The sequence below is a fragment of the Lathyrus oleraceus genome, chromosome 1, assembly GCF_024323335.1.
Source record: "Lathyrus oleraceus cultivar Zhongwan6 chromosome 1, CAAS_Psat_ZW6_1.0, whole genome shotgun sequence".
Taxonomy (NCBI): Eukaryota; Viridiplantae; Streptophyta; class Magnoliopsida; order Fabales; family Fabaceae; genus Lathyrus; species Lathyrus oleraceus.
This window is the reverse complement of record NC_066579.1, coordinates 353951143-353974028: the sequence shown is the minus strand read 5'-3', so window position 1 is coordinate 353974028 and position 22886 is coordinate 353951143. Positions and strand designations below refer to the sequence as shown.

General features: G+C 32.1%; 2 protein-coding genes and 1 long non-coding RNA gene across 3 annotated transcripts; 2 read left to right on the top strand and 1 right to left on the bottom strand.

Annotated features, from left to right (window-relative positions):
* Window positions 1-558: 558 nt before the first annotated feature.
* On the top strand, window positions 559-4460 carry LOC127136208 (probable flavin-containing monooxygenase 1). Its single transcript, XM_051062801.1, has 5 exons — window positions 559-1546; window positions 1809-2049; window positions 3063-3241; window positions 3336-3685; window positions 3927-4460. Exons 1-5 carry the CDS (start codon window positions 1088-1090, stop codon window positions 4267-4269), a joined length of 1572 nt encoding a protein of 523 aa, XP_050918758.1. The 5' UTR covers window positions 559-1087; the 3' UTR covers window positions 4270-4460.
* Window positions 4241-5721, bottom strand: LOC127136215 (uncharacterized). The gene is made up of 3 exons (XR_007808669.1): window positions 5519-5721; window positions 4693-4758; window positions 4241-4593 (listed from the first exon to the last, which is right to left on the bottom strand). It is a non-coding gene; the product is annotated as an uncharacterized LOC127136215 (long non-coding RNA).
* Window positions 5722-10193: 4472 nt separating this feature from the next.
* LOC127115746 (protein INAPERTURATE POLLEN1) lies at window positions 10194-11274 on the top strand. The gene has a single exon (XM_051047216.1). The coding sequence runs from the start codon at window positions 10283-10285 to the stop codon at window positions 11123-11125; it is 843 nt and encodes a 280-aa protein (XP_050903173.1). The 5' UTR covers window positions 10194-10282; the 3' UTR covers window positions 11126-11274.
* The last annotated feature ends 11612 nt before the right edge of the window (window positions 11275-22886 follow it).

Genomic DNA, 22886 nt, shown 5'->3' with positions numbered 1-22886 from the left:
AATCTAGAGTTTAAGAGTTTAAGATTTTGACATTAAATGTTGTAACTTTCAAAAGTTGAATTTTTATTGTAATCTTTTTCAAGTCTTTAATGAATATTCAAATAATTTTATGATTTTCTATCTTAGGTCACACTATTCGAGAAAAAATCTAAAATAAGTTTAAATGTTACAATAATTCAGTAGATAGTTATAGGAAATTGATATATAAAAGTATGTATTCAAATTTAGGATTCTCACTTCTCTACATTTAAAATGTATGAGTCTAATCCTTTGATTATTTGAGGAAAATATTGTCTTTAGGGTTAAGGCCTCTAATTTTAATTATTGTTGTGGGTTTAAGTTCTTGAGGAAATTGTAGTATTAAACTATATTAGAGTTTACTTAAGGCCGCTTCATATCAAATTTAAAATGTCTTTTTTTCTTATTTGAAAATGTAATACTAAAATGTATTAGATTTTTTTTACTTAATCCCTCAACCAATATTTTATTTAGATTTCAAGGTGCGTTGGGCTTTTAGGAACACTCATTTCGATTTTTTTTTTCTTTTTTTTTCTTTTCAAAGTATAAAACTTTATAACATTTTATTAATTTAAATATGCTCAATACAATATTGTACTTCTACAATTAGAAATGTGGCCACTTTAGAAATGTTTATCAGCAACTTCATTTTTCTTTTATTTGCTGAAACTTTGTATGTCATGCCACATTATTGCAAGATATGCATATTAAAATGGTGAGGTTTGTATGTATTCTATCGATTAAAAAAGTGTCAAAAAAGGTGTCAGTGGATTTTGTTTGTACTCCTTGAAAAATGTGATGGAATTACCCATTAGTGTGGGATATGATTAATTAAAATTTTCTACAATTATATAGATACTAATCCTAATCCTCTTTCCATACTCACACAGAAAACACATGGCCACCCAAGACAACCCACCAATAATAAAAGAATGTAATAAAATATAGTGATATATGATTTCTCTTCTATATATAGTAATAAGAAAACCCTTTCACTCCTCACACTGTCCATAGTCACACGCATTTTGCAAAATAAAACAATAGTCTTATTTTTCCACTACACAGCCCTATGGCTAGCCAAGACAACCCACCAGTTATGGTGTCTAAAATTGGAATCATAGGTGCTGGAGTGAGTGGTTTAGCCGTAGCGAAACAACTATCGAACTACAACCCTGTTGTTTTTGAAGCCACTGACTCAATTGGTGGTGTTTGGAGACATTGTTCCTATAGGTGTACTAAGCTTCAATCACAAACATGGAACTATGAGTTCAGTGATTTCCCTTGGCCTAAGAGAGAGAGTTCTGATTACCCTACCTATGCTGAGATTTTGGAATACTTGCATACTTATGCAGTTCATTTTGATTTGTTTAAGTATGTTAAGTTCAATTCCAAAGTCGTGGAAATCAAATTTATTGGTGATAAAGAAGGTTTTGATTTCGGACGACTACATCGTGACAGTGGAAATCCACTTTCTGGTCGTCCTATGTGGGAGTTCTCTGTTCAGAGTAATGAATCAGACACGATTCAGGTCTTTATTCACTGTCAACTCATAAACTATTTTCAAACTGGTCACCTATAATATTTTTGGAAAATAACAATGCATGCAAATTATGTTTTATGACCATGATGTGGTCGCGGTTAAAATCATAAGACTAACTTAACCACATTTGATTGCGACATTGACAACATAAGAATTTTGATAGAGAAAAACTATGGAAAACAAAAAAAATAAAGTGAACATAATCCTTAACAACAGCAAATTATTTTACTTTGGCTACTTAATTTTTCAGCTGTACCACTTCGAGTTTGTAGTGATTTGCACTGGAAAATATGGTGACATACCATTGATGCCAACATTTCCACGGAACAAGGGACCTGAGGTGTTCAATGGAAAGGTTCTGCATAGCATTGATTATTGTAAACTTGACAAAGAAGCTACCAGTGACCTTGTTAAAGGAAAAAAGGTTGTTGTCGTTGGTTACAAAAAATCAGCTATTGATCTAGCTCTCGAGTGTGCACAGGCAAACCAAGGTAACATCAAATGTTCTAACATGGTTTTTATATATTATTATTATTATATATTATTATTATTATTATTATATATATATATATATATATATATATATATATATATAATAAACTTGCAAAGTTGTAATTATATATATATATATATATATATATATATATATATATATATATATATATATATATATATATATATATATATATATATATATATATGTGTGTTTTTTTTTTTTTCTTAAGGTAGTACAGGATAACATTAGCCTTTCTTTTATTAATATTTTATAGCAATTATTTGTCAGATTTCATATACGTTTTATCCAAACTTCAATTATTTGTTTACGTTCAAAAAAATATCAAGCTTTCCTAATAAATTATTACAAGTGTTGGATTAAAAAAAACACTTATTACAAGCGGTGCACCGTGCGTTAATTGATTGGTTACTTTAGTCTTTGTTAATTTTTTAAGGAGGGATGATCCTTTGTTAGATTATCTTGCATTAACTTTTACTATGACTCTTTCTTTAACTTAAATAATTACAACTTTGCAAGTTTATGCATTTTAGTATTGAAGATGATGGAAAATAGACTTAGGAGATTTGGACATGTAGAGAGAAGACAGGTAGATTCTGTATTGAGGAGAGTAGACTAGATAAAGAGAAGACAGACAATTCGAGAAAGAGGAAGACCTAGAAAGATTATAAGAGAAATTTTTAAAAAAGATCTTGAGATTAATGATTTGGATAGAAGCATGGTCCTATATAGAACTTATGGCAAGAGTATCCATGTAGCCGACCCAACCTAGTAGGATAAGGTTTTGTTGTTGTTGTCAATGTCTTTTTGGGTCTTTTTTTTATTTTATTTTTGACCGACCAGGTCATTATAAGAACATTCATTCCAACCACTAGACTATTAAACCAAAAAATAACATACATTGGCTTATTTTTTATCATTTTATTGTCTTTTCCACTGTTAAATTTGAAAGATGATAATAAGAAGGGTTGTTGTAACTTGTTTATGAAGGACCTGAAGGGCAACCATGCACAATAATAATAAGGAGTTTGCATTGGACACTTCCCCATTATCAGATGTGGGGAGTACCATTTTTCTTGTTCTATGCAACAAGATCTGCACAGTTCCTTCATCAAACACCAAATCAGGGTTTACTCAAATCCCTTTTATGCCTCCTATTATCTCCAATGGTAAACTAAAGATGTATTTTGTTTATGAATTTTTTTAGTAATTACCAAAGATTTATTTACTTAGTTTTTTTGTTGAATGAATGACATTGAACAGAGGCGTGGGATTTCAAAATTCATAGAGTCCTACTTACTTTGGAAACAGCCAATGGAGAAGTATGGACTGAAACCAGATCACCCTTTTGAGGAAGATTTTGCATCTTGTCAAATAGCTATAACACCAGAAAGTTTTTTCCATGAAGCTGACAAAGGAAAAATCATCTTCAAAAGAGCATCAAAGTGGTGGTTTTCAAATGATGGGGTTGAATTTGATGACAACACTAAAACAGAGGCTGATGTAGTTATTTTGGCAACTGGTTATGATGGGAAAAAGAAACTTCAAGCCATTTTGCCAGAACCTTTCAGTAGCTTATTGGAATACCCTTCTGGTATGATGTCATTGTACAGGTAAAGACAGTTTTGATTATTGAAATAAAGTCATTATTACCTTCTTTATAGTTAATACTCTAAAGTGACCTACAATTTGACACAAACAAATGATTCAAACAAAAATGATACTTATGAGCCTGAGGTACTAAATTCTAAGAGAGATTATTTCTCCAACTAATTGACATTTTTTTAACTTCTCCAGCTTTCTAAGCATAGTTCAGAATGAATTAATAGTCAAGTTATGATTTATATGTGACAGGGGAACAGTTCATCCATTGATTCCAAACATGGCCTTTGTGGGTTATGTTGAGAGTGTTTCGAATCTATACACCTCCGAGATACGTTCCATGTGGCTATCTGGACTACTAGCTAACAAATTTAAGCTCCCAACTGCTGATAAGATGCTTTCACAGACAATTAAGGACATGGAGACAATGAAAAATTCTACAAGGTTTTATAAAAGAAACTGCATCACAACATTTGGTATCAACCACAATGATGAAATTTGCGAAGATTTGGGTTGGAATACTTGGAGGAAGAAGAGTTTGATTAAAGAGGCATTCACTCCTTACACTGCTTTTGACTATAAGAAGGAAGATTGAGATTTTTATATGGTTCTTAACCATATCCCATTCCTATATATTTACTGATGCATTAATATTATGATTTCGTTTAAGCATAATAAGTGTATGTGCTCTGACCGTGATATTTAAGCCGTGTATTTGGTGCTTTTTAAAATGAATAATTGATGTACTTGTTTTTCATAAGATTCAAGTGCATTTTTAGAGGGTAATCCATAAATAAAATATTACTATTGACATGAACAACAATACAGTGAATGCAATTCAAAATTGCTAAAGGAAGGATTGCTTACAGGTCGCTTCAGTTGCAGGTAAATTTCCAGTAAAACAGTTGAAGGTAAGAACCTACAATAACATTGAAATTGAAATTAGGGTTTGATATTCATATTCTCTGCAGAGTGGTTGCATTTTGTTGAGTAAAAATTTGAATGAATAAAATCTCACTAGTGTGTTTGGTTTTGCCGTGAAGAAAATTGATTTGGAAAAAATTGATTCTGCGTATGTTTGGTTCTGCATTGAAAAAAAATCAAATTTCAACGAATTGATTATGTAAAATTGATTCTAGTTAAAAGTTGAATGTAAAGTGATTTATCTTTGAATGATTTTATGCAAAATTGAGTTAACAGTGAATTTCAATGTAAAAAGCATGTTTAGACTCAAAAGCTACAAATTTTAGCTTATGTTTAGTACCTAAGTGAAAAGCTAATGAGTGTAGCTTCTACTAAACGTGGATTTAAACGTGACTTTTCACCACAAGAGCCAAAGTTTCCAAACATAGGACTAGCTTCAAATAGAATCAATTCTAGTGACAAAATCAATTCTACTTTAGAAAAAACAAACACCTCAAAATCATTCTAAAATCAATTCTACTCTTCAAAGATTGCTTTTGACTCTTCCAAAAACCAAACCAAACATTCACTCGGTAAAACTAATCTTGGCTAAGAGTGAATTGAAGATAAAGTGATTTATGTTTGGATCAATCGAAGCAAAAATCACTTTTATGTTTAGAATCAATTATAAAAAGCATAATCAATTCTCTTCGAGGGCAACCAAAGATACCTCAAATCAATTCTACACATCCATAATCAATTCTGAGTATTTCAAACACGAAACCAAAGATACAGTTATTTTATAACATACACTTATTTTCTATGCGTAAAATCTATGAATTTGGAAACACTTAAATCACCAAAACGGTTATCTAATCACTTCCAAGAACCCTAATCAAATGCAAAATAGAAATTGTAGCCACCATAACCTAGGTGCTTACCGGTGAGCTTTGGCTTCTTCAGTGTCGATTCCGGTAAATCTCGTTTAGTTACTTCATCGTCACCTTCTCTTGTTGGAAAGCGCCACATTTCGGTTTTTGCAACCGTTGCTTCAGCGGCATCATCAGAGATCACCGTGATTTGCTGTTAAAGAGTGATATGAATATTCTAGTGTTAACTCAAGCTCTAAACTCTAATGATCACTCTTTTTATTAAGTGGAATTTTTATATTGGAAAGCACAATTTAGGTAATTTTAAAAATATATTTTTAGGATGGGTAGACCAAGTAAAGGAATGGTTTTAAGAAAATTAAAATTTTAAATATTTTAAATTATTCAATTAAAACTCATTTACTTTTAAATCTTTTTTATTTGAATAGTATTAAGATAAATTATTTTTAGATTTTTTAGTTCATTTTTATAAATTTGAAAGTTTTAAGGTCAAATTTTAAATTTTAAAAATAAAAAGTAATTTGCGGTTTTAAAAATTTTAAGTGATTAATTTGTAAATTTAGAAAATTATTAAGGATAAATTTAAAAAAATTTGAAAATTGTGAGGGTCAATTTTAATATTTTGAAAAATAAGAGGATCAACTTGCAAAATATGAAATAATAACGTTAATCAATTTAACATTCAGATTATATGGAATATGAAAAGAATTTGAAATTCTTTTATTTTAAATATCATTTTCAACTCTTAAAATTTAACTTGAACAAAATATTTCATAGAATTCCATCATTTCAACAATTTTTCGTATTTTTTATCTAAACGATAAATTTTATCTAAATTATTTTAAATTCTCTTAAAATATTACATTCTTTCGTTAAAATGACTTATCCAAACATTGTCTTAAGTTTGAGATAAAAGTAAAATTAACTTTTGAATCTAAAAAGAGCTTGTAAATATTATTAACATGTAAATGACTTATTATTGTAAAGTGTAAATAAAGTAAATAATGATAAATATTCTATAAAGACATTGGAATATGTACTAGTGTAACAGCTCGCGGAGGGCATGGGGAGGCGTGAGTTTCGCATGTTGTCTCTTTATTGGTTCGAGCATCCATTTTGGGAACAAGACGTCATTTTCTCAAATATATCGCCCATATTTTGTCCATAACTCACGGTCGTAGGGATGGCGTGTATTTGGTCCACAATGACATAGAAGGAGTCGTGGTAGTTAACCACACTCCTTAAATATCAAGGAATCAATTGTCCACTCCATAGGAGATAGTTATTCTCAGTGTGGCTATAAATACATCAACATAACTCGAATACATAAATACACATATACATAGTTTCTCACCCTTACGTGAGCTAGCTCTCAACCTCAAAATAAACCTTAAGGCCTTTGAAAACCTTAATCACTAGGGATTGTCATACAACTGTACTTTTAGCGAGTATAATTGGTGCCCACTGTGGGGCCCCGATAAAACTAACATGAGCCACACTCAGCATTACTCAATGATGTTTTCACCATCTTCTCACGAGGATGTTCGAGAAAATTTATGAGAAAACGACTAACACCATCATTTGAGGTTTCGCCAGGGGGAGAATATAGTTCTTCCCGAAGAAGGTATGCAACCCGCTAAGACTACTATAACCTTTGGAAGAGACTGAGAATCCAAAATCACTTTTTTGAGGGAAGACGCAAATAGGGTTCTGCCCCACAACAACGATCATATTGTCATAAAAATCCAATACGTTAGTTGATCGACCCTGAAAGCTCAGCAGATGTCTTGTTCTAGAGCATCTTCTAGAACATGATCCCAATAGAATTATGGCCTTCCAAGGGTCCTTGATTAGCCTTTTAGGCGAGCAGATGCATGTCAAGGGTCATGTCACACTCAAAATAATATTCTTCTCAAAGGCAATTGCGAGAACCATTAAAGTTGCATGCCCCAAAGATCCATACCCTCTCCCCAACATAGATCGCTTAATTGATGGATCTTCAGATTAAACATTAAGTTTCATGGACGCTTACTCTGGATACAACCAGATTAAGATGGACCCCATAAATTCACCTAAGACAACATTCATGTCCAACCATGGTAATTACTATTATAATGGCATGCCCTTTGGGCTGAAGAAGGCAGACATGACCTATTAGATACTCATGGATGTGGTGTTCTCGAAGATGATAAGGCACAACTTGGAGGTTTACATTGATGATATGATTGTGAAGACTTTAGAAAGGAAAATTCATGTAGTAAATTTGGAAGATATCCTAGCATTAGTCTGGAATCACAACATACGTCTGAATCTAACCAACTGCTCATTTGACTTTAAGTAGGCGAATTCTTGGGTTTTATGCTCATCAAAAGAGGCATATAGGCAAACCTAGAAAAATGTCAAACCATCATAAACATGAGGCAAATTTGTATAAAAACGCATAAATCAAATCTAGACTCACATTATAACTTCTCCCTCTTTAAAAATATCAAAAAGATAGATGCTTATGAGTATATATGTAAATTAACTAGCAACGAAACAAATAATCCAGAGAAAATAAGGCTAAACATAGCTAAAGAAAAATATACAACAAATAGAATGATATATCACAGATACACGAAAGATAACACATGACAAATGCAACAAATATGCGTAACAACGACATGAAACATTCAGCAGCAAAATACAATGGTTATTTCACATACAAAAGCATATTGTAAAAGGGATAAATAATGCATGAAATATGATCATACAATGGTTAAACCTAGTTGATATGTTCATGCAGATAATCAAGGATACACTTAACAATATCTAAATGCAAAAAACAAGATGAAGAAAATAATTTTGATGCCGATGAAAAGAAGTAATGAATTATCAAAATGCAAATAGTATGATATGCACATGTTACACAAATAAATTATATGAATGAAAGAAAGTGAGATACTTTTAGTAAAAGAAAAGGAAGGTTTTAATGACGAAATGAAATGATTGAATGAAAAATAACGAGACATGTGATACATGTGATTCAAATCAAGTACTTAATTTTTTTAATGAAAAGCTAGCTGTGATTTGAATCATATGGTAATGTATTCGAATCAAATGAATCAGTAGTTTTTCAAGAAAAATGAAGAGGTCTTGATTCAAATCATGATGTCCTGTGATTCGAATCATGAAGTAAAAAATTTAAAATTTATATGTATGAAAAATAGCTTTTATAAAATTGCAAAAATGATAATTGAGGTTTTTAAATGCTAAAATATTTTAATAAATATGTTAAAAGAGTTAATGCAGGATGAAAAATAATTTTAATGATGGATGGATGGATGGATGAACAAAGGATGTTATGCATAGATGAATAATAATAACTCGATGCAAAAAATTAGTGAAATGTTGGATGCAAGATTATTTAATGCAAAAAAAACTTTAATATCAATGAGTGTCATGATGCAGATAAATATACAAAGTTCAAATCAATGAAATGATTCAGATGACAATATAATGCATAAATAAATGAGATATATCATGCACACATAGCAAACATATACTCTATTCAATAATTTTAATGACGCGGATGAATGAAATTTTGTGTATAAAATATATCACAAAACACATTAAACAAACAAATATCAACAAATAATTAAAGGCACGCTAATAGAAGGTAAATGAGAGTGCAACGATCATACCAATTTGATGATCTAGGCTCTAAGTAGTTGCACAAGTAATGATTAGTACACAAAACTTAAGCAAAAACACAATATGATCAAAATAAAATACATATGGATGCGTCTTCCTCTGCATGTCTAGAGAGAAATCTTAGACACTCCTTAACAAGATATCAAATGAAGTAGAATGACACATGTTTTGGTTATCTTTACTTATATCTTCCTGTACAACAATGATTAATTACTTCGTTGCGTGAACTCTGCGTCGACAAGCTCGGATAACTCATTCAACATTTAACAGTAATTTGGCTCACTTAAAAGCTTATTACTTTGAGTCTTCTCATAGGCTTGTTGAACAATTAACAAACACACCAACATCTTAATAAAAACTATCTTCATCTTCTTTCACGATGATCTTGGAAGAGTAAGTTTTCAAGAAGATGCTTCTATTTTCTTCTATCAATCCTTTTCTTTTTCCTTTTGATTAGATTAAGATGCTTTACATTTTATGACAAGTCAAATTGAGTGAGAGAGTAAAAAAACTCCCATGTGATTGATTATCTTTCAGAATACTAATGATGATATAACAATATCCTCATTTCAGTCCATAAAAAAATCACAACTCCTTAAAACACGCTCTTATCTAAAAATATTAACTTCTTAAGTTATGTTTTTTATGTGCATTTGATAGACATGATTTAGAGTCAAATTGATTTATCACAAACCATGATTAATGTAAAAAGCAATATAGATTATTTTAATTCTACTTAAAAGTCAATCTTTTTATTGCTTCTATCTAATAAAACTGATGTTTGAAGATTAAATCAACTCGGAAAAACTCTATCAAGTTGTTATTAAATAGGTGATTGATTTTCTAACTCAATTAAGGAACTTTGAATAAGTGATTAAATGTTAACTAACAAATGCTAATTGTATTTAACCATAGTTAAGCTTTTCTGTTAGTTCAGTTTTAAATTTCTGTTATAACCAACTTTTGTTCCCATTTCTTCACATAGTTTTACTGTTTCTAACTTTAACAAGTAAACTAGAAAACAGTTTTCGAATTTTCCATTCTCCAAAACAAAACAGTTATCACTCCATTCTGCAAAACAAGATTCATCTCCAAGAAAAGAAGAAAAACCAGAATCTGAAAATGCTGAAATCAGTATTCACCAGACAAAAACAACACACATCAACACGTCCATTCAAAGAATACTACACAGAATGGTTCAACACCCTCAAAAACAACCACCTCCCGTTGCTCCGCCGCTCAATCTCCAGCGACTCATTAACCCTTCTCTCAACCCACGTTGAGCTTCTCCACCAGCATTTCCAATCTTACTACCACGCCCTCGACGCGGCTGCTACCATCGACCCTTCACAGATTCTCAACCAAGACTGGCGTAACTCCTTAGAAAAGCCTCTCCTTTGGATCTCCGACATCCACCCTTTCGTCTTCACAAACCTCGCCCGTTCTTTTCTTGACGACGAAGAAACCGAATCAGACGAAAACATGTCCGTTTCGATGTCTTCCGACCGTCCCTGGCAGATATCCATGGCGTGGAGGAACCCGTCAGAGACGCTGATGACGCGCATGGAACAGATAGAGTGCGGGTTGAAATCCATCGTCCCAACGCTGAACGAAAGACTCGCGCGCGCAGAAGGAGGGTTTGTCGACCGTGTAGTCGGCGATTGGTTTTCGTGTAAGGGTCGCAGCGATAACAAAGGGAAAGTTGTTCTGGGAAATGATGTGAAGGTTTACATGGAAGAGTTTGTGAGTGTTTTTCTTTACGCAAATAGATTGAGGAGAAGTGTTCTTGTTGATATTATTAGTGCTGCTTCTGTTTATCAATCTGCTTTGTTTCTTGAAGGGTTGTCTATGTTTCTCATTGGGTTTAGAGATCATGATTTGGTTAATTCTGTTGAACATTCCAAGAGTTTTTCGTCTGATCATGGTAAAGATCATAAAGAGTTTTGTGGTTCAAGGTGTCACTGATTGGTTCAAGAATCTTGTTTGAGTTCAAGTTAAGTCTTTTCTTTTCCTATTGAGTTGTAGTGTTGAATATTGAGATGGCACAGTTTTTGTGTTTAAGTGATATAGTTGAAGAGATTATAGTGTAATGTGTTTAGGAAATTATGATGTAGCAGAAGAGATAAGTGAAGAAATTGCAGTTACTGTATTTCATTTTGGTTTGTGAGTAGGAATTCATTGATACCATTGAGTTTTTATAGGATTTATTTCAACAAACTCATTGTTTACTATGATTTGTTATGATACTCATTTTATACTCTAAAGTGAATTGATTCCTAAAAATATTAGTGCATATTTTGTTTCTTCTATTAATGAACTTGATCCAAATACAAGTTGTGGAAACAGAAGCAAAACATGTGTGATCTTTCACTATTGTAATACACAAAACCATGTAATGAAACTAGGGTCTAAGTAATATTTAATTTAGAGGACCACTAACATATTTATAGGCCTAAATGAAATACTAATGTTGCAAGCTTTTTAAACTATTAAAAAATTGTAAAATGAGATGTCTTTGAAGTGTTCATCAAACTTAGATTTAAATACAACAGCATTTTCCAAAGCTTTATATTTTTAGCATATTTTAGCTAAAAGTCTTAAGCTCTAACAATTACATTCAAAGAGATAACTGTAATAACTTTGCAAACATTTTTTTTATCAGAACTTCGGCTCACCACACATTGTAATTTCTATTATTCACAATGGACGAGTCATTATCGACAGTATTAATAATAATGATTAAGTTAACCTCTTCAAACTACTCCATTTGAAAGCTCGGAATGGAAGATATATTCTATCATAAAGATTTGTATTAACCCTTGCAAAATATAAAGGGAGGAAGTCAACCGGAAAGTATGATGATGATTGGAATTTGATAACCAGGAAAACTGTTGGACGAATTCGACAGTGGATAGATCAAAGTGTCTTTTGTCATGTTGCGCAAGAAACAATTGCGTATAGGTTATGAACAAAACTAAAAACCTTGTACGAGAGAAAGACATCGCAAAATAAAGCCTCTACTATTCGGCGATTGGTGAACCTCAAACAAATACAGAGAAGTCCAGAGAATTTCTGAACACTTGAGTGATTTTCAAAAATTGATAAATCAACTCACCAATATGAAGATGGTGCTTGAAGATGAATTGCAAGCATTTTTATTACTAAGTTCTTTGCTAGACAGTTGGGACACACTTGTGATTTTGTTGAGTAACTCAGCACCACAAGGTGTTCTAACATTGGACATAGTAAAAGATAGCATATCTAATGAAGATTCAAGAAGGTAGGAACAAAGAATGTTGTTAGAGTCTGAGGCGCTTGCCACAGAGTATCGTGGAAGAAGTATTCATAATAAGTTCAATATTAAAGACAAGTCAATGGACAAGTCTATAGATGATTTTAGGGGAATATTATGGACAAGAAAAGACATAGAATATTATTATTTTTACGAGAAAGGTCACATGGAGAGAGAATGTAAAAAACTCAAGAGAGTAGCAAGAAAATGGTGATGCGAGTAACATAACCACTACCATATTTCAAGGCAATGAGGTAATCTTTGTTTGTGATGGCGGTCATGTTAATTTGAGATCACAAGATACATGTTGGGATGTAGATTTTGGTGCATCATTCTATGTAACATCACGAAGGGATTTCTTTTTCTCTTATATAAGCGATAATTTTGGTCATGTAAGAATTGGAAATGGTAATACATCCAAAATTACGGGGAAAATGAGATATTTGTCTAAAAACAAAAACTAATTGTTACCTAACATTTATACATGTGAGACATGTTCCTGACATGCGTCTCAATCTAATATTTAATATACTACTAGACGAAGGAGGCTATACTAATGTGTTTTGGGGGACAAGCAATGAAAGCTAGCAAAAAGTTCTTTGATAATAGCTTGAGGCAACTTAAAAAAGGATTAAAAATGTATCTTAAGCCATGTACGTATTTATTGGCTGGAAAGCAACGTAGAGTTCCATTTCAATATAAGGCCCCACATAGAAAACCATATGTTTAAGATTTGGTGTATTTTGATGTGTATGGTCCAATGACTACTAATACTCTTAGAGGTGCAAGGTATTTTTTTACCTTTGTTGATGATCGTTATAGAAAAATTTAGGTGTGTGCCCTTAAAACAAAAGATAAAGTGTTTGGAGTATTCAAACAGTTTCGTGCTAGCATTGAGCAAGAAACTTGAAAGAAGTTAAAATGTGTTCGCACTAACAAGGAGAATTTATTGGAGCTTTGAAACATTACTATATGAGTAATGGATTATGGCATGAAAGATTTGTTCCTAAGACACCTCAGCACAATGGAGTGGCTGAGAGAATGAACAACACTTGTTGAAAAAGTGAGAACAATGTTATCTTATGTCATGTTACCTAAGAGTTTTGGGGGTGAGTCTCTGATGACTACAATTGATTTAATCAACTTAACATTTTCATCTCCATTGAATGGTGATGTTCCAAATAGGTTTTCGATATGTAAATATGTAGCCTACAACCATTTGAAGGTGTTTGGTTGTAGAGAATTTGTTCATGTTCTAAAAGATGGGATATCAAAATTCGACTCAAAGTCGAAGGAATGCATCTTCTTGGAATATAGAAATGAAGAATTTAGGTACAGGTTATGGGATCCTATAGAGAAAAATATTATCATAAGCAGATATGTTGTCTTTTTTGAAGATCATAATATTAAATATATTCATAAAGGAGTTAAGCATGTTATTTCTAAAGAACATCCAATCAACTTGGATCCAAGTCCTCTTCTCGAGCATTACGCGGGAGATGAAATAGAGATATGGAAAATGAACCTCCAATTGATAATGATCAATCTCGAGAAGTAACAAATGATAATATAAGTGGTGGTGAAAATGAAGATATGATTGAAGAATATGAGGATGGAGAATAAGAGCCCCAGTTAAGAAGGTCAACTAGGATACCTATACCGCAAACCAAATATTCCGCAACGATATTTGTGTTACTCACTGATGAGGGAGAACTAGAGTCTTATGAAAACTTTATGATGGATAACCATAAAGAGGAGTGGTTGAAAGCCATGAAAGAAGAAATGCAATTCTTTCATGAGAACTTGACTTATAAATTGGTAGATTCACCGAATGATAAAATAGCACTAAAAAACAAACGGGTGTACAAGTTGAAGGCTTCTAAATAACTTACAACTCATATATAGGTAAAGATTAATCGTGAAAGGCTTCATTCAAAATAAATGAATTGATTTTGATGATATTCTTTCTGCCATAATAAATATGTCATCTATTCGGGTAGTGATTGGTTTGGCAGCAAGTTTAAATCTATATGTGGAATATATAGATGTGAAGACTGCATTTCTTCGTGGATTTTTAGAAGAAGAAATTTACATGGAACAACCATAGGTATTCAAATTCAAAGGAAAAGAAGACTTAGTGTGTTAGTTGAAAAAGAATTTATATGGACTTAAGAAACCACCATGTGAATGATATAAGAAGTTTGATTCCTTCATAATTGATCATGGATACCAAAGAACTAACTCTGATCATTGTTTGTTTGGAAAGAGATTTAATGATGGTGACTTCATCATACTACTTTGTATGTTGACGATATATTGATCGTAGGAAAAAATAGTGAGAAGATATGCAAGTTGAAGAATGAAATTTTCAATGAAAGGTTTGAGACCAGCGAAGTATACTATTGATATGTCCATCTGTCGTGATCGGAAAGAACATAAGTTGTGACTATCACAAGAAAAATATATCGGAAAGGTATTAGAGCAGGTTCACATGGAAAAGGCAAAGGTCGTTGCTACTCCACTTGCTAGTCACTTCAATCTTAGTTCAAAGCAAAGTTTTACAAGTGAAATCAGTCTTACAAGTGAAATTAAAAATGAAGAGATGCACAAGGTGCCATATGCCTTAGGTGTTGGATGCCTAATGTATGCAATGGTATGCACACAAGTAGATATAACACATGTGTTTGGGGTTGTTAGCAATTCTTGACTAATCTAGGAAAGGAGCACTAGAATGTTGTGATGTGGATCTTCTGATATCTCAAAGAAACTTTAAAAATTAATTTGTACTTTGGAAGTAGAAAACATGATCTAATTGGCTACACAGATGCGTATGAGATATTAATTTGTACTTTGGAAGTAGAAAATATGATCTAATTGGCTACACAGATGCGTAGGAGATATTAATTCTAAGAAGTGAAATTATGGATTCTTAATTACATATTCAATGGGAGTTGTATCGTGGGAATCAAAACTACAAAAGTGTGTTGCTTTGTCTACCACATAGGCATAATTCATTGCAACAATATAAACTTCCAAGGAAGTGTTATGGATGAAGTGGTTCTTGCATGAATCAATAGAAGTATGTCGTATATTGTGATAGTTTTAGTGCAATCCATTTGAGCAACAATTCGAGTTTTCGCTCGAGGTCAAAGCATATCGATATGAGATATCACTAGATATGTGATATGTTAGATTCAAAGCAATTACAGCTTGAAAAAATTCATACAGATGACAATTGTTCGAATATGATAATCAAGTCCTCACCTAAGAACAGGTACGAGTTCTGTAAGAGAGTTGTTGGACATTTGGAGCCCTCCACCTAAATTAGAAGGGGGAGATCGATACATTTTTCCTCTTTAAATAAAAAGAAAGCGAATAATTAGAAAATTAATTTAGTAAATACAATTAAAGAAAATATAGAAGAAAAGGAGAAAACTTTTCCATTATTTATAGTCTTTATTCATCTATTTGCATTACTATAAAATCCACTTCCATATTTTAAAACATCATCATTACAACACTTTAATAGATTTGAGAGAAAATTTTTAGAAGAAAAAAATTTAAAGGAGAATTTAATCACCTTTTATATACTACGTGAGATTATAATAATTATTTTGTACTCTCATTTATCTAAAAATATATATATTATTTTTATTTTATTATTATTATTATTATTATTATTATTATTATTATTATTATTATTATTATTATTATTATTATTATTATTATTTATAGTGTGGAAAAAGTACGATAGTTTTAATTGATATTTTTCCTAACAGAAGACACGTTTTAGAGACAAAGTCTTTTTTTTTTCAAATTGTGAAGGAATATAAGTATAGGATAACAAACTTTATGAAATTAGAAGTCACACATGTCTTTGCTTGAGAATAGAGAAAAAAAATACTCTATCTATATATAAATAAGGATAATGCTAACTTGTGTCCCAATGACACAGGTTAAGAAACCCACAAATAGAAAATTTATTTTGAAAAAATAAATAAAATTATTAATGATAAATTTCTAATAAATTCAATACACATACCCTATAAATAAAACTAATATTAATGTCAATGTTACCTATACATATATTTGTGTTGTTTGATGAGTTTCATGCTACATATATTTTGATTTGCATGATGATGGTTTCTGGAACCTATACATAAAATTGGTTCGTGTGTAATGTCGAAAGTTGCTATCGGTGCATAATTGTAGTTTAATTCTCTTGCCATAATCATTAATTGCATTGATTTAATAATAAAGATATGAAATATTGTCGTAATATACAGGTTTAAATGGTTATGTAAAAATGCCCAATCCAATCTTTTTCATTTTGATCAGTACGTGAAACTATAGTACATGAGGCTATTCAAATATTATTCACATTCTGTACTTTTCAAAAGGAAATGTATATGTATAATCTTTATATGATATATTGTTTTATTTTTTTTAGTGAATTATCTTTTCTTAACTGCATAGTTTTCTATTTGAATGCAAAGTTCTGGTGCGTGAATTGGTCATCGATCTAATTGTCTATTTGGAAAAATAAATTTGTATAAGTATATTTGTCAAAATATAATATCTTTTTTTATTAATTATTTTTTTCTGTTTTAGTTTGAATTAGTCTTTCTTAACTTTTGGTAACTATCTCTTAACGAGTTTGGGCTATATAATAGGGCTAGACCTTTTGTACAAAAATAATCAAAAATAAATTTATTTATTTTTCAGTTTTTTATGTGTAAATTCATCATAGTATCAAAAGATACTACTCTCAGTTTTAGATTTGTTTTAGATTTTTTTCCACCTATCTTGTTTCTCGCTGTACCTTTTATTCCACTATCTCTCTCCTCCTACGCGTGTTTTTCTTACGTCATCTCTTCATGATTCGTTGACAACTTGCTTTATACTCTCCACATCCAGTTATACTCCATCCTAGGTGTCATTTTCCTATTCGTCCGCCCAGATTTCCCTTATCTTCTTCAATCTCATTCCTTCCAACTTCAACAAAAATCGTCCATTTTCTACCCAACTTTCTCTCTCTTTTCACCTCACCATCTTCTTCCTCACCGCATCTCCGCCGATTCTCCATCCAAAAACACCATTTTTTCCTACACAACCACCTTTTTTCTTCACCGATTATCACCACACTTCAAAATTTTCCTAGAAAATACACCAAGGTCTTCCTCGATCTTTATCATTCTTCAACAATTTTTCAAAATTCTTCATATTTCCTCATCGTTTTCACCATTTCCTGCAATCTTTCTTCATTAATTTTCGATCCCTTTCAAGAAAACCCTAGATTCGTCAACATTTGCTTTATTCCCAGAAAACCCTAGTTTTTTTCTCTTTTGTCTTTCATCTTTTCTCTGCAAATTCTTCATCTCTCTTTTAACAACCCTTTCTCCGTTTCTTCATCTCTCTTCTTCTCCTCTCTTTCTTTAATTTTCAAAACCTTCCCTCTTTTTTAAAAGACTTCTTGTTTTTAAACTTGAATCACTTTCTCAACAAACCTTGACTTATGTCAAGTGATTTTTCAAAAGTTTTTTTTAATAAACGCTAATCCATCTTAAGCATATCCAGATCAACTTCAAAAGACTTAAAAAATGCATAAATCACTCAAATCATTTTGTGCCCCTTTGTGCATTTTTCCTTTTAAAACTTTTCTCAAAGTTTAGACATGAGTAATTTCAATAATTGAGATATAATTCTCATATCCACATAGTATTGATGATAATTCTTTTTCATCTAAGAGATCTAATGATATACTTGTTGACTTTTATCCAAGTTGAAGTCCTTCTCATGATGATGCAAAGTTCTCATACTTATGGGTGACTAGTTGAGTATTCTCCTTAAAATGACAAAATGTATTTTCATTAAAAATGAGTCAAAACAAACATCTTTGATATTTTCACCACGAACCACAAGGTTTTGATCCTCCATTGTAATTTATTGGTACGTAGGTATGAGACTTCAAAAGTCTTGGCAAACATAAAAATTAAGAAAAATATTTATTTTCCCATCTCTCCAATCTTTTGCAAACAACACCTTTTTCAAACTAAAATGTACATATTTTCAAAGAGGTTCCCATGGATGTTTATGGTACTCATATCTTTCCTTTGCATAACTAATCCCCAGACCCTTATCTCTTTTTATTAGTTTTGTTTTAAAAAAAATTGGGTTTTGTTCGTACTTTTTTCCTTTTCATTTGGAAACAATAAAAGCGCGGTGGAGACTCTTACTTTGTGAGTTAAGTTAATCAATAGCTTAAACTCAAAAATTTTACCGCTACACCTACAACTTCTCCTCCCACAAATTTAACACCTGCTCCTACTAGTACAACCCCTCTCAATACCAATCCCAACATTAGAACTTCGACTAGAATTCATCGACCTCCCACCTATCTTAAATACTATCATTGTTCCCTCATAAAAAGCAATCCTCTTCTTTCATCTAAAAAATCAGGTACTATTACGTATCCTATATCCAAATCCATATGTTATTCTAATTTATCTCCTTCTCATAAAAATTTAAAATTAACAATATCCTCTATAGTTGAACCCACCTCGTACACTACTGACATTTCTGACCCCAAATGGCAGCAGGCAGTTTCTAACGAATTACAATCTTTAATTCACACTAAGACCTAGACTTTAACTCCCCTTCCCCATAATAAAACCTTTATAGGGTGCAAATGGATTTTTAAGCTCAAATACCATGTGAATGGTAACATTGACTTTTACAAAGTGTTGAAAAGTATATCTTCGGCAAATATTTTTGTATCGTATCCACAGAGATTGGGTAATATTACCGCCGTTCTATAATTCAAATGTTATAAGTTAAGAAAGTAACAGGGTTGTTTTGTTTGGAGAAATATTTTGTGAGTGAAAGTTAACAAAGACTATTAAGTGGTTTTAGACAAATATAAAAGTTTGGCAAGATTGGAGTTCACTATTTCAAATATCTATGATTCCCTATGATAAATAATTAGATTCAAGATTATTGATGATGTTCAAATATCCTCTCAAAGTCATTTATGTCTAAATGATATCGTGATAGTTACTATATTGATCCTTAGACGATCTCTCCACCTAACTATCAATATAGTAACCTTTAATGTTCAATATCAAAGAATAGTAATGAATAAATCTATCTCTACAACTTATTCACTACTTGAAAATCTGCTTTATGTCTAAACTCGAGTAATCTCTCTCGACAACTACTCAAATCTGGTTTTCAACTAAAAGCAAAAACAGTAATCAATACATCAACAATCTCTATCTCATAAATAAATCAAAGTGAATACATAGACAGATGAGAATAGCTACTACCTCCAATCTTGACAAAAGGGAGTTTAGCTCCTCATCACCATTGTTACAAAGCAGAAGGTTTTAGAAGAAAAACTCTGTTTTTCTATTACAAAAACTCTCAAGAACAATGTGTGAATGAATGGAATAATGTTTCTAGAATAATGTATTTTCTCTCCTAAAAGAGTTGACATTTCCTTAATTGGTCATTCTCATCCAATGCAGAAAAGCAATTCCAAGGCAGACCCAAAATGGCAAAAACAGCTGGCCTTCAAAACAGCACTTTTGACCCAAAAATCAGTTTGCTGGATTCGCAGGGTTCGCGGGGCGAACTGGTCCTGTCATGCAGTTCGCGGGGCGAACTTTGTTCGCGGGGCGAATTGAAGCTGCCTCAGTTTCCTTGTTTTGCAAGCTTCATCCAAAATCTTCCATATTATGATGCTGCAATCCAAAGCTTTCTCATCCAACAATTCTACAAAACTAACAAATATGTGAAATAACTATTCAAAACAAAATAAATTAAACCTAATTGCATTTATACAAAATAATGAAGATAAAAGTGTGTAATTAAATCAAAACTTGGTAAAAGGGACCAATAAAATGGTATAAAAAGTAGTACAAATTGGTCCCTAACAACTCTCCCCAACTTAGCATTTTGTTTGTCCCTAAACAAAAGTTTCCACCCTTACAACCAAAATCATGACACAAAAGATTCAGACAAGAATCTATCAAGGATATTCAAATGGTTCAAAAGCGTTTGGCGTTTTCTCAATTCACCTATCTCAACTCTAGACAAAACATGAATAAGGGAAATGGTAAAGTGCAAAAATCATTCCAAGGAATTCAAAGTCATACATGTCAAACTTGAATCAAACTTACACACACATCAATATTGATGAATAACATGAAGGGTTACTTTCACTCATCCAAGCAATTAAATCAACAACAACTCAAATCATGCGGTTATCACAGCAAGTACCAAATTATGTGAAAAATGAGAATCAAGAGGTCTTTCAATGGTTGTAATGTGGCTTAGGTTACCAGAAAGGATATGATTAAGAGAATTCAACCAAATTGCTTATCCTAAGGGAGCATTCCCAAAGATTCACTCTACACACTTTCCTTTTCTTTGATCCCTAACTTTTTCTTTTTCTTTTCAAATCCACACAACCATGAGCATTTTCTTTGCTTTTCTTTTCTAATTTTTCTATGCTCTATGGTTTCAAGGGTGATTTCTTTTTCTTGTTTCTTTTTATATTTTCCCCTTTTCATAGAAACTCACTTTTCCAAGTTTCTACTCAACTTTTCATTAAACTCTCCCCAACTTTAGATTCCAAAACCAAATGTATTCAATAATGCTCCCTACTTAGATATAAGCAAAAGGCAAAATTTTTGCAAACAACTCGATTTGAGGTTTCAACTGATACGAAAGAAATTAGGATTCATTTATTCCACAATTTTCAATTGATTTTACAATGATCAATCAAATGAATCCTAAATTAAGCTCAAAGGGGGTTAACTAAGGATTATTCCTCACAAGGTTAGTTGATTCAAACTTTTTGGTCAAGTGGTTTTTCTCACAAACAATGCCTCTATCATTTTCAAAAATTTCACACAAAAATGGATTGATGCATGATTTAGCATGATAAGAATGAGTTAAAACAATGCTCGGTTTCCCGCTTTTTAGTGTACAATGGAAAGTCTCCTCACAACTGGCTAAGTCCTATTTTGATTCAAAAATGACATATACTTCAATGAATTTATGACATGGAATTTGCACACACCATCAAACTACTCATGTTAAGTCTAAAAAGTGATAAAGTGTACCTTGAAATGCCGACACTAATTCTTATCATCACCACTCGAAGTGTCCTATGCTTCTTTCTTTGCGATCATTTCTCGGTTGCTTTAAGCTTGACTTAAGAGTAAGAACAATTAAACAAAAATGTTGGTAAACCAATTTGATTGTAACACACTTAAATTTCAAAAATTATTCATGCAATTATCAAAACAACTAACAAACCAAATTTCAAAAATCAACAAAAACAGTAATAATACATAGAAAACTCAAAATAAAAACAACTCTAAAATTCAACAAACTCCTCAATCTTCCTTCATTTCATCGCCATGGGTTACACCACCTCCTACACCCCCCCAAAAAGTTTGGCCTGCCCTCAGGCCACTTAGCGTAATCAACAAAATCCTCTTATGAAGGGAATGGAGAGGGGAAATTTTGAAATTTGGAGGTTTGGACGTGGAGTAGCGAGGTTGTTGAAAGAATCTCCTAAGTTCGTGAAAATAGGAATGAAACGAAAAAGACATAAAAAGTTTTTTTTTTTTTTTTTTTTTTTTTTTTTTTTTTTTTTCAGTTCGCGGGGCGAACTTTGTTCGCGGGGCGAACTGAAGGAAATTTCAAAAAAATTGGTTCTGCCATTTACTGTTCGCGGCGCGAACTGAAGCTGTGAATTCAGTTCGCGGGGCGAACTGTAAAAAACAGAACCCAATTTTTTCAAAATTTAACACAGCAGAAACTCACACAGCAGAAAAAATTTAAAATGCAGACTTACAACGTTGGGTTGCCTCCCAACAAGCGCTTTGTTTAACGTCGTTTGAGCTCGACGGTCCACTGATTAGCCCGGTTTAAATAGGGGAATGACACGCACATCACGGTTTATGTCACCGCTATGATAGACTTTCAGTCTCTGACCATTGACAGTCCAGCTCTCTTGTGACTTTGGATCCTCTATCACAATGGCTCCATAATTCCGTACTTCTTTGACAACGAACGGTCCTGACCCTTTTGACTTCAGCTTACTCGGGAATAACTTGAACCTTGATTTGAATAGCAGTACCATTTGTCCGACATGAAACTTCTTGTGACGGGTCTTTCCCTCATGGTATTTTTCTTCAATTGCATCATTTCGGAACGAATCATGTTTGTCATGTGGATGCTTCATAGCTTTAAAAAGATTAAAGGTCACCTCTTCGTCTTGCACTCTCACCTTCATTAGTCCATCATCTACGTCAATCATCATCCGAGCTGTTTTCATAAAAGGTCTTCCAAGGATTAGGGGCACATCACGGTCCTCGTCCATCTCCACTATTACGAAATCTACCGGAAACAAGAATTTGT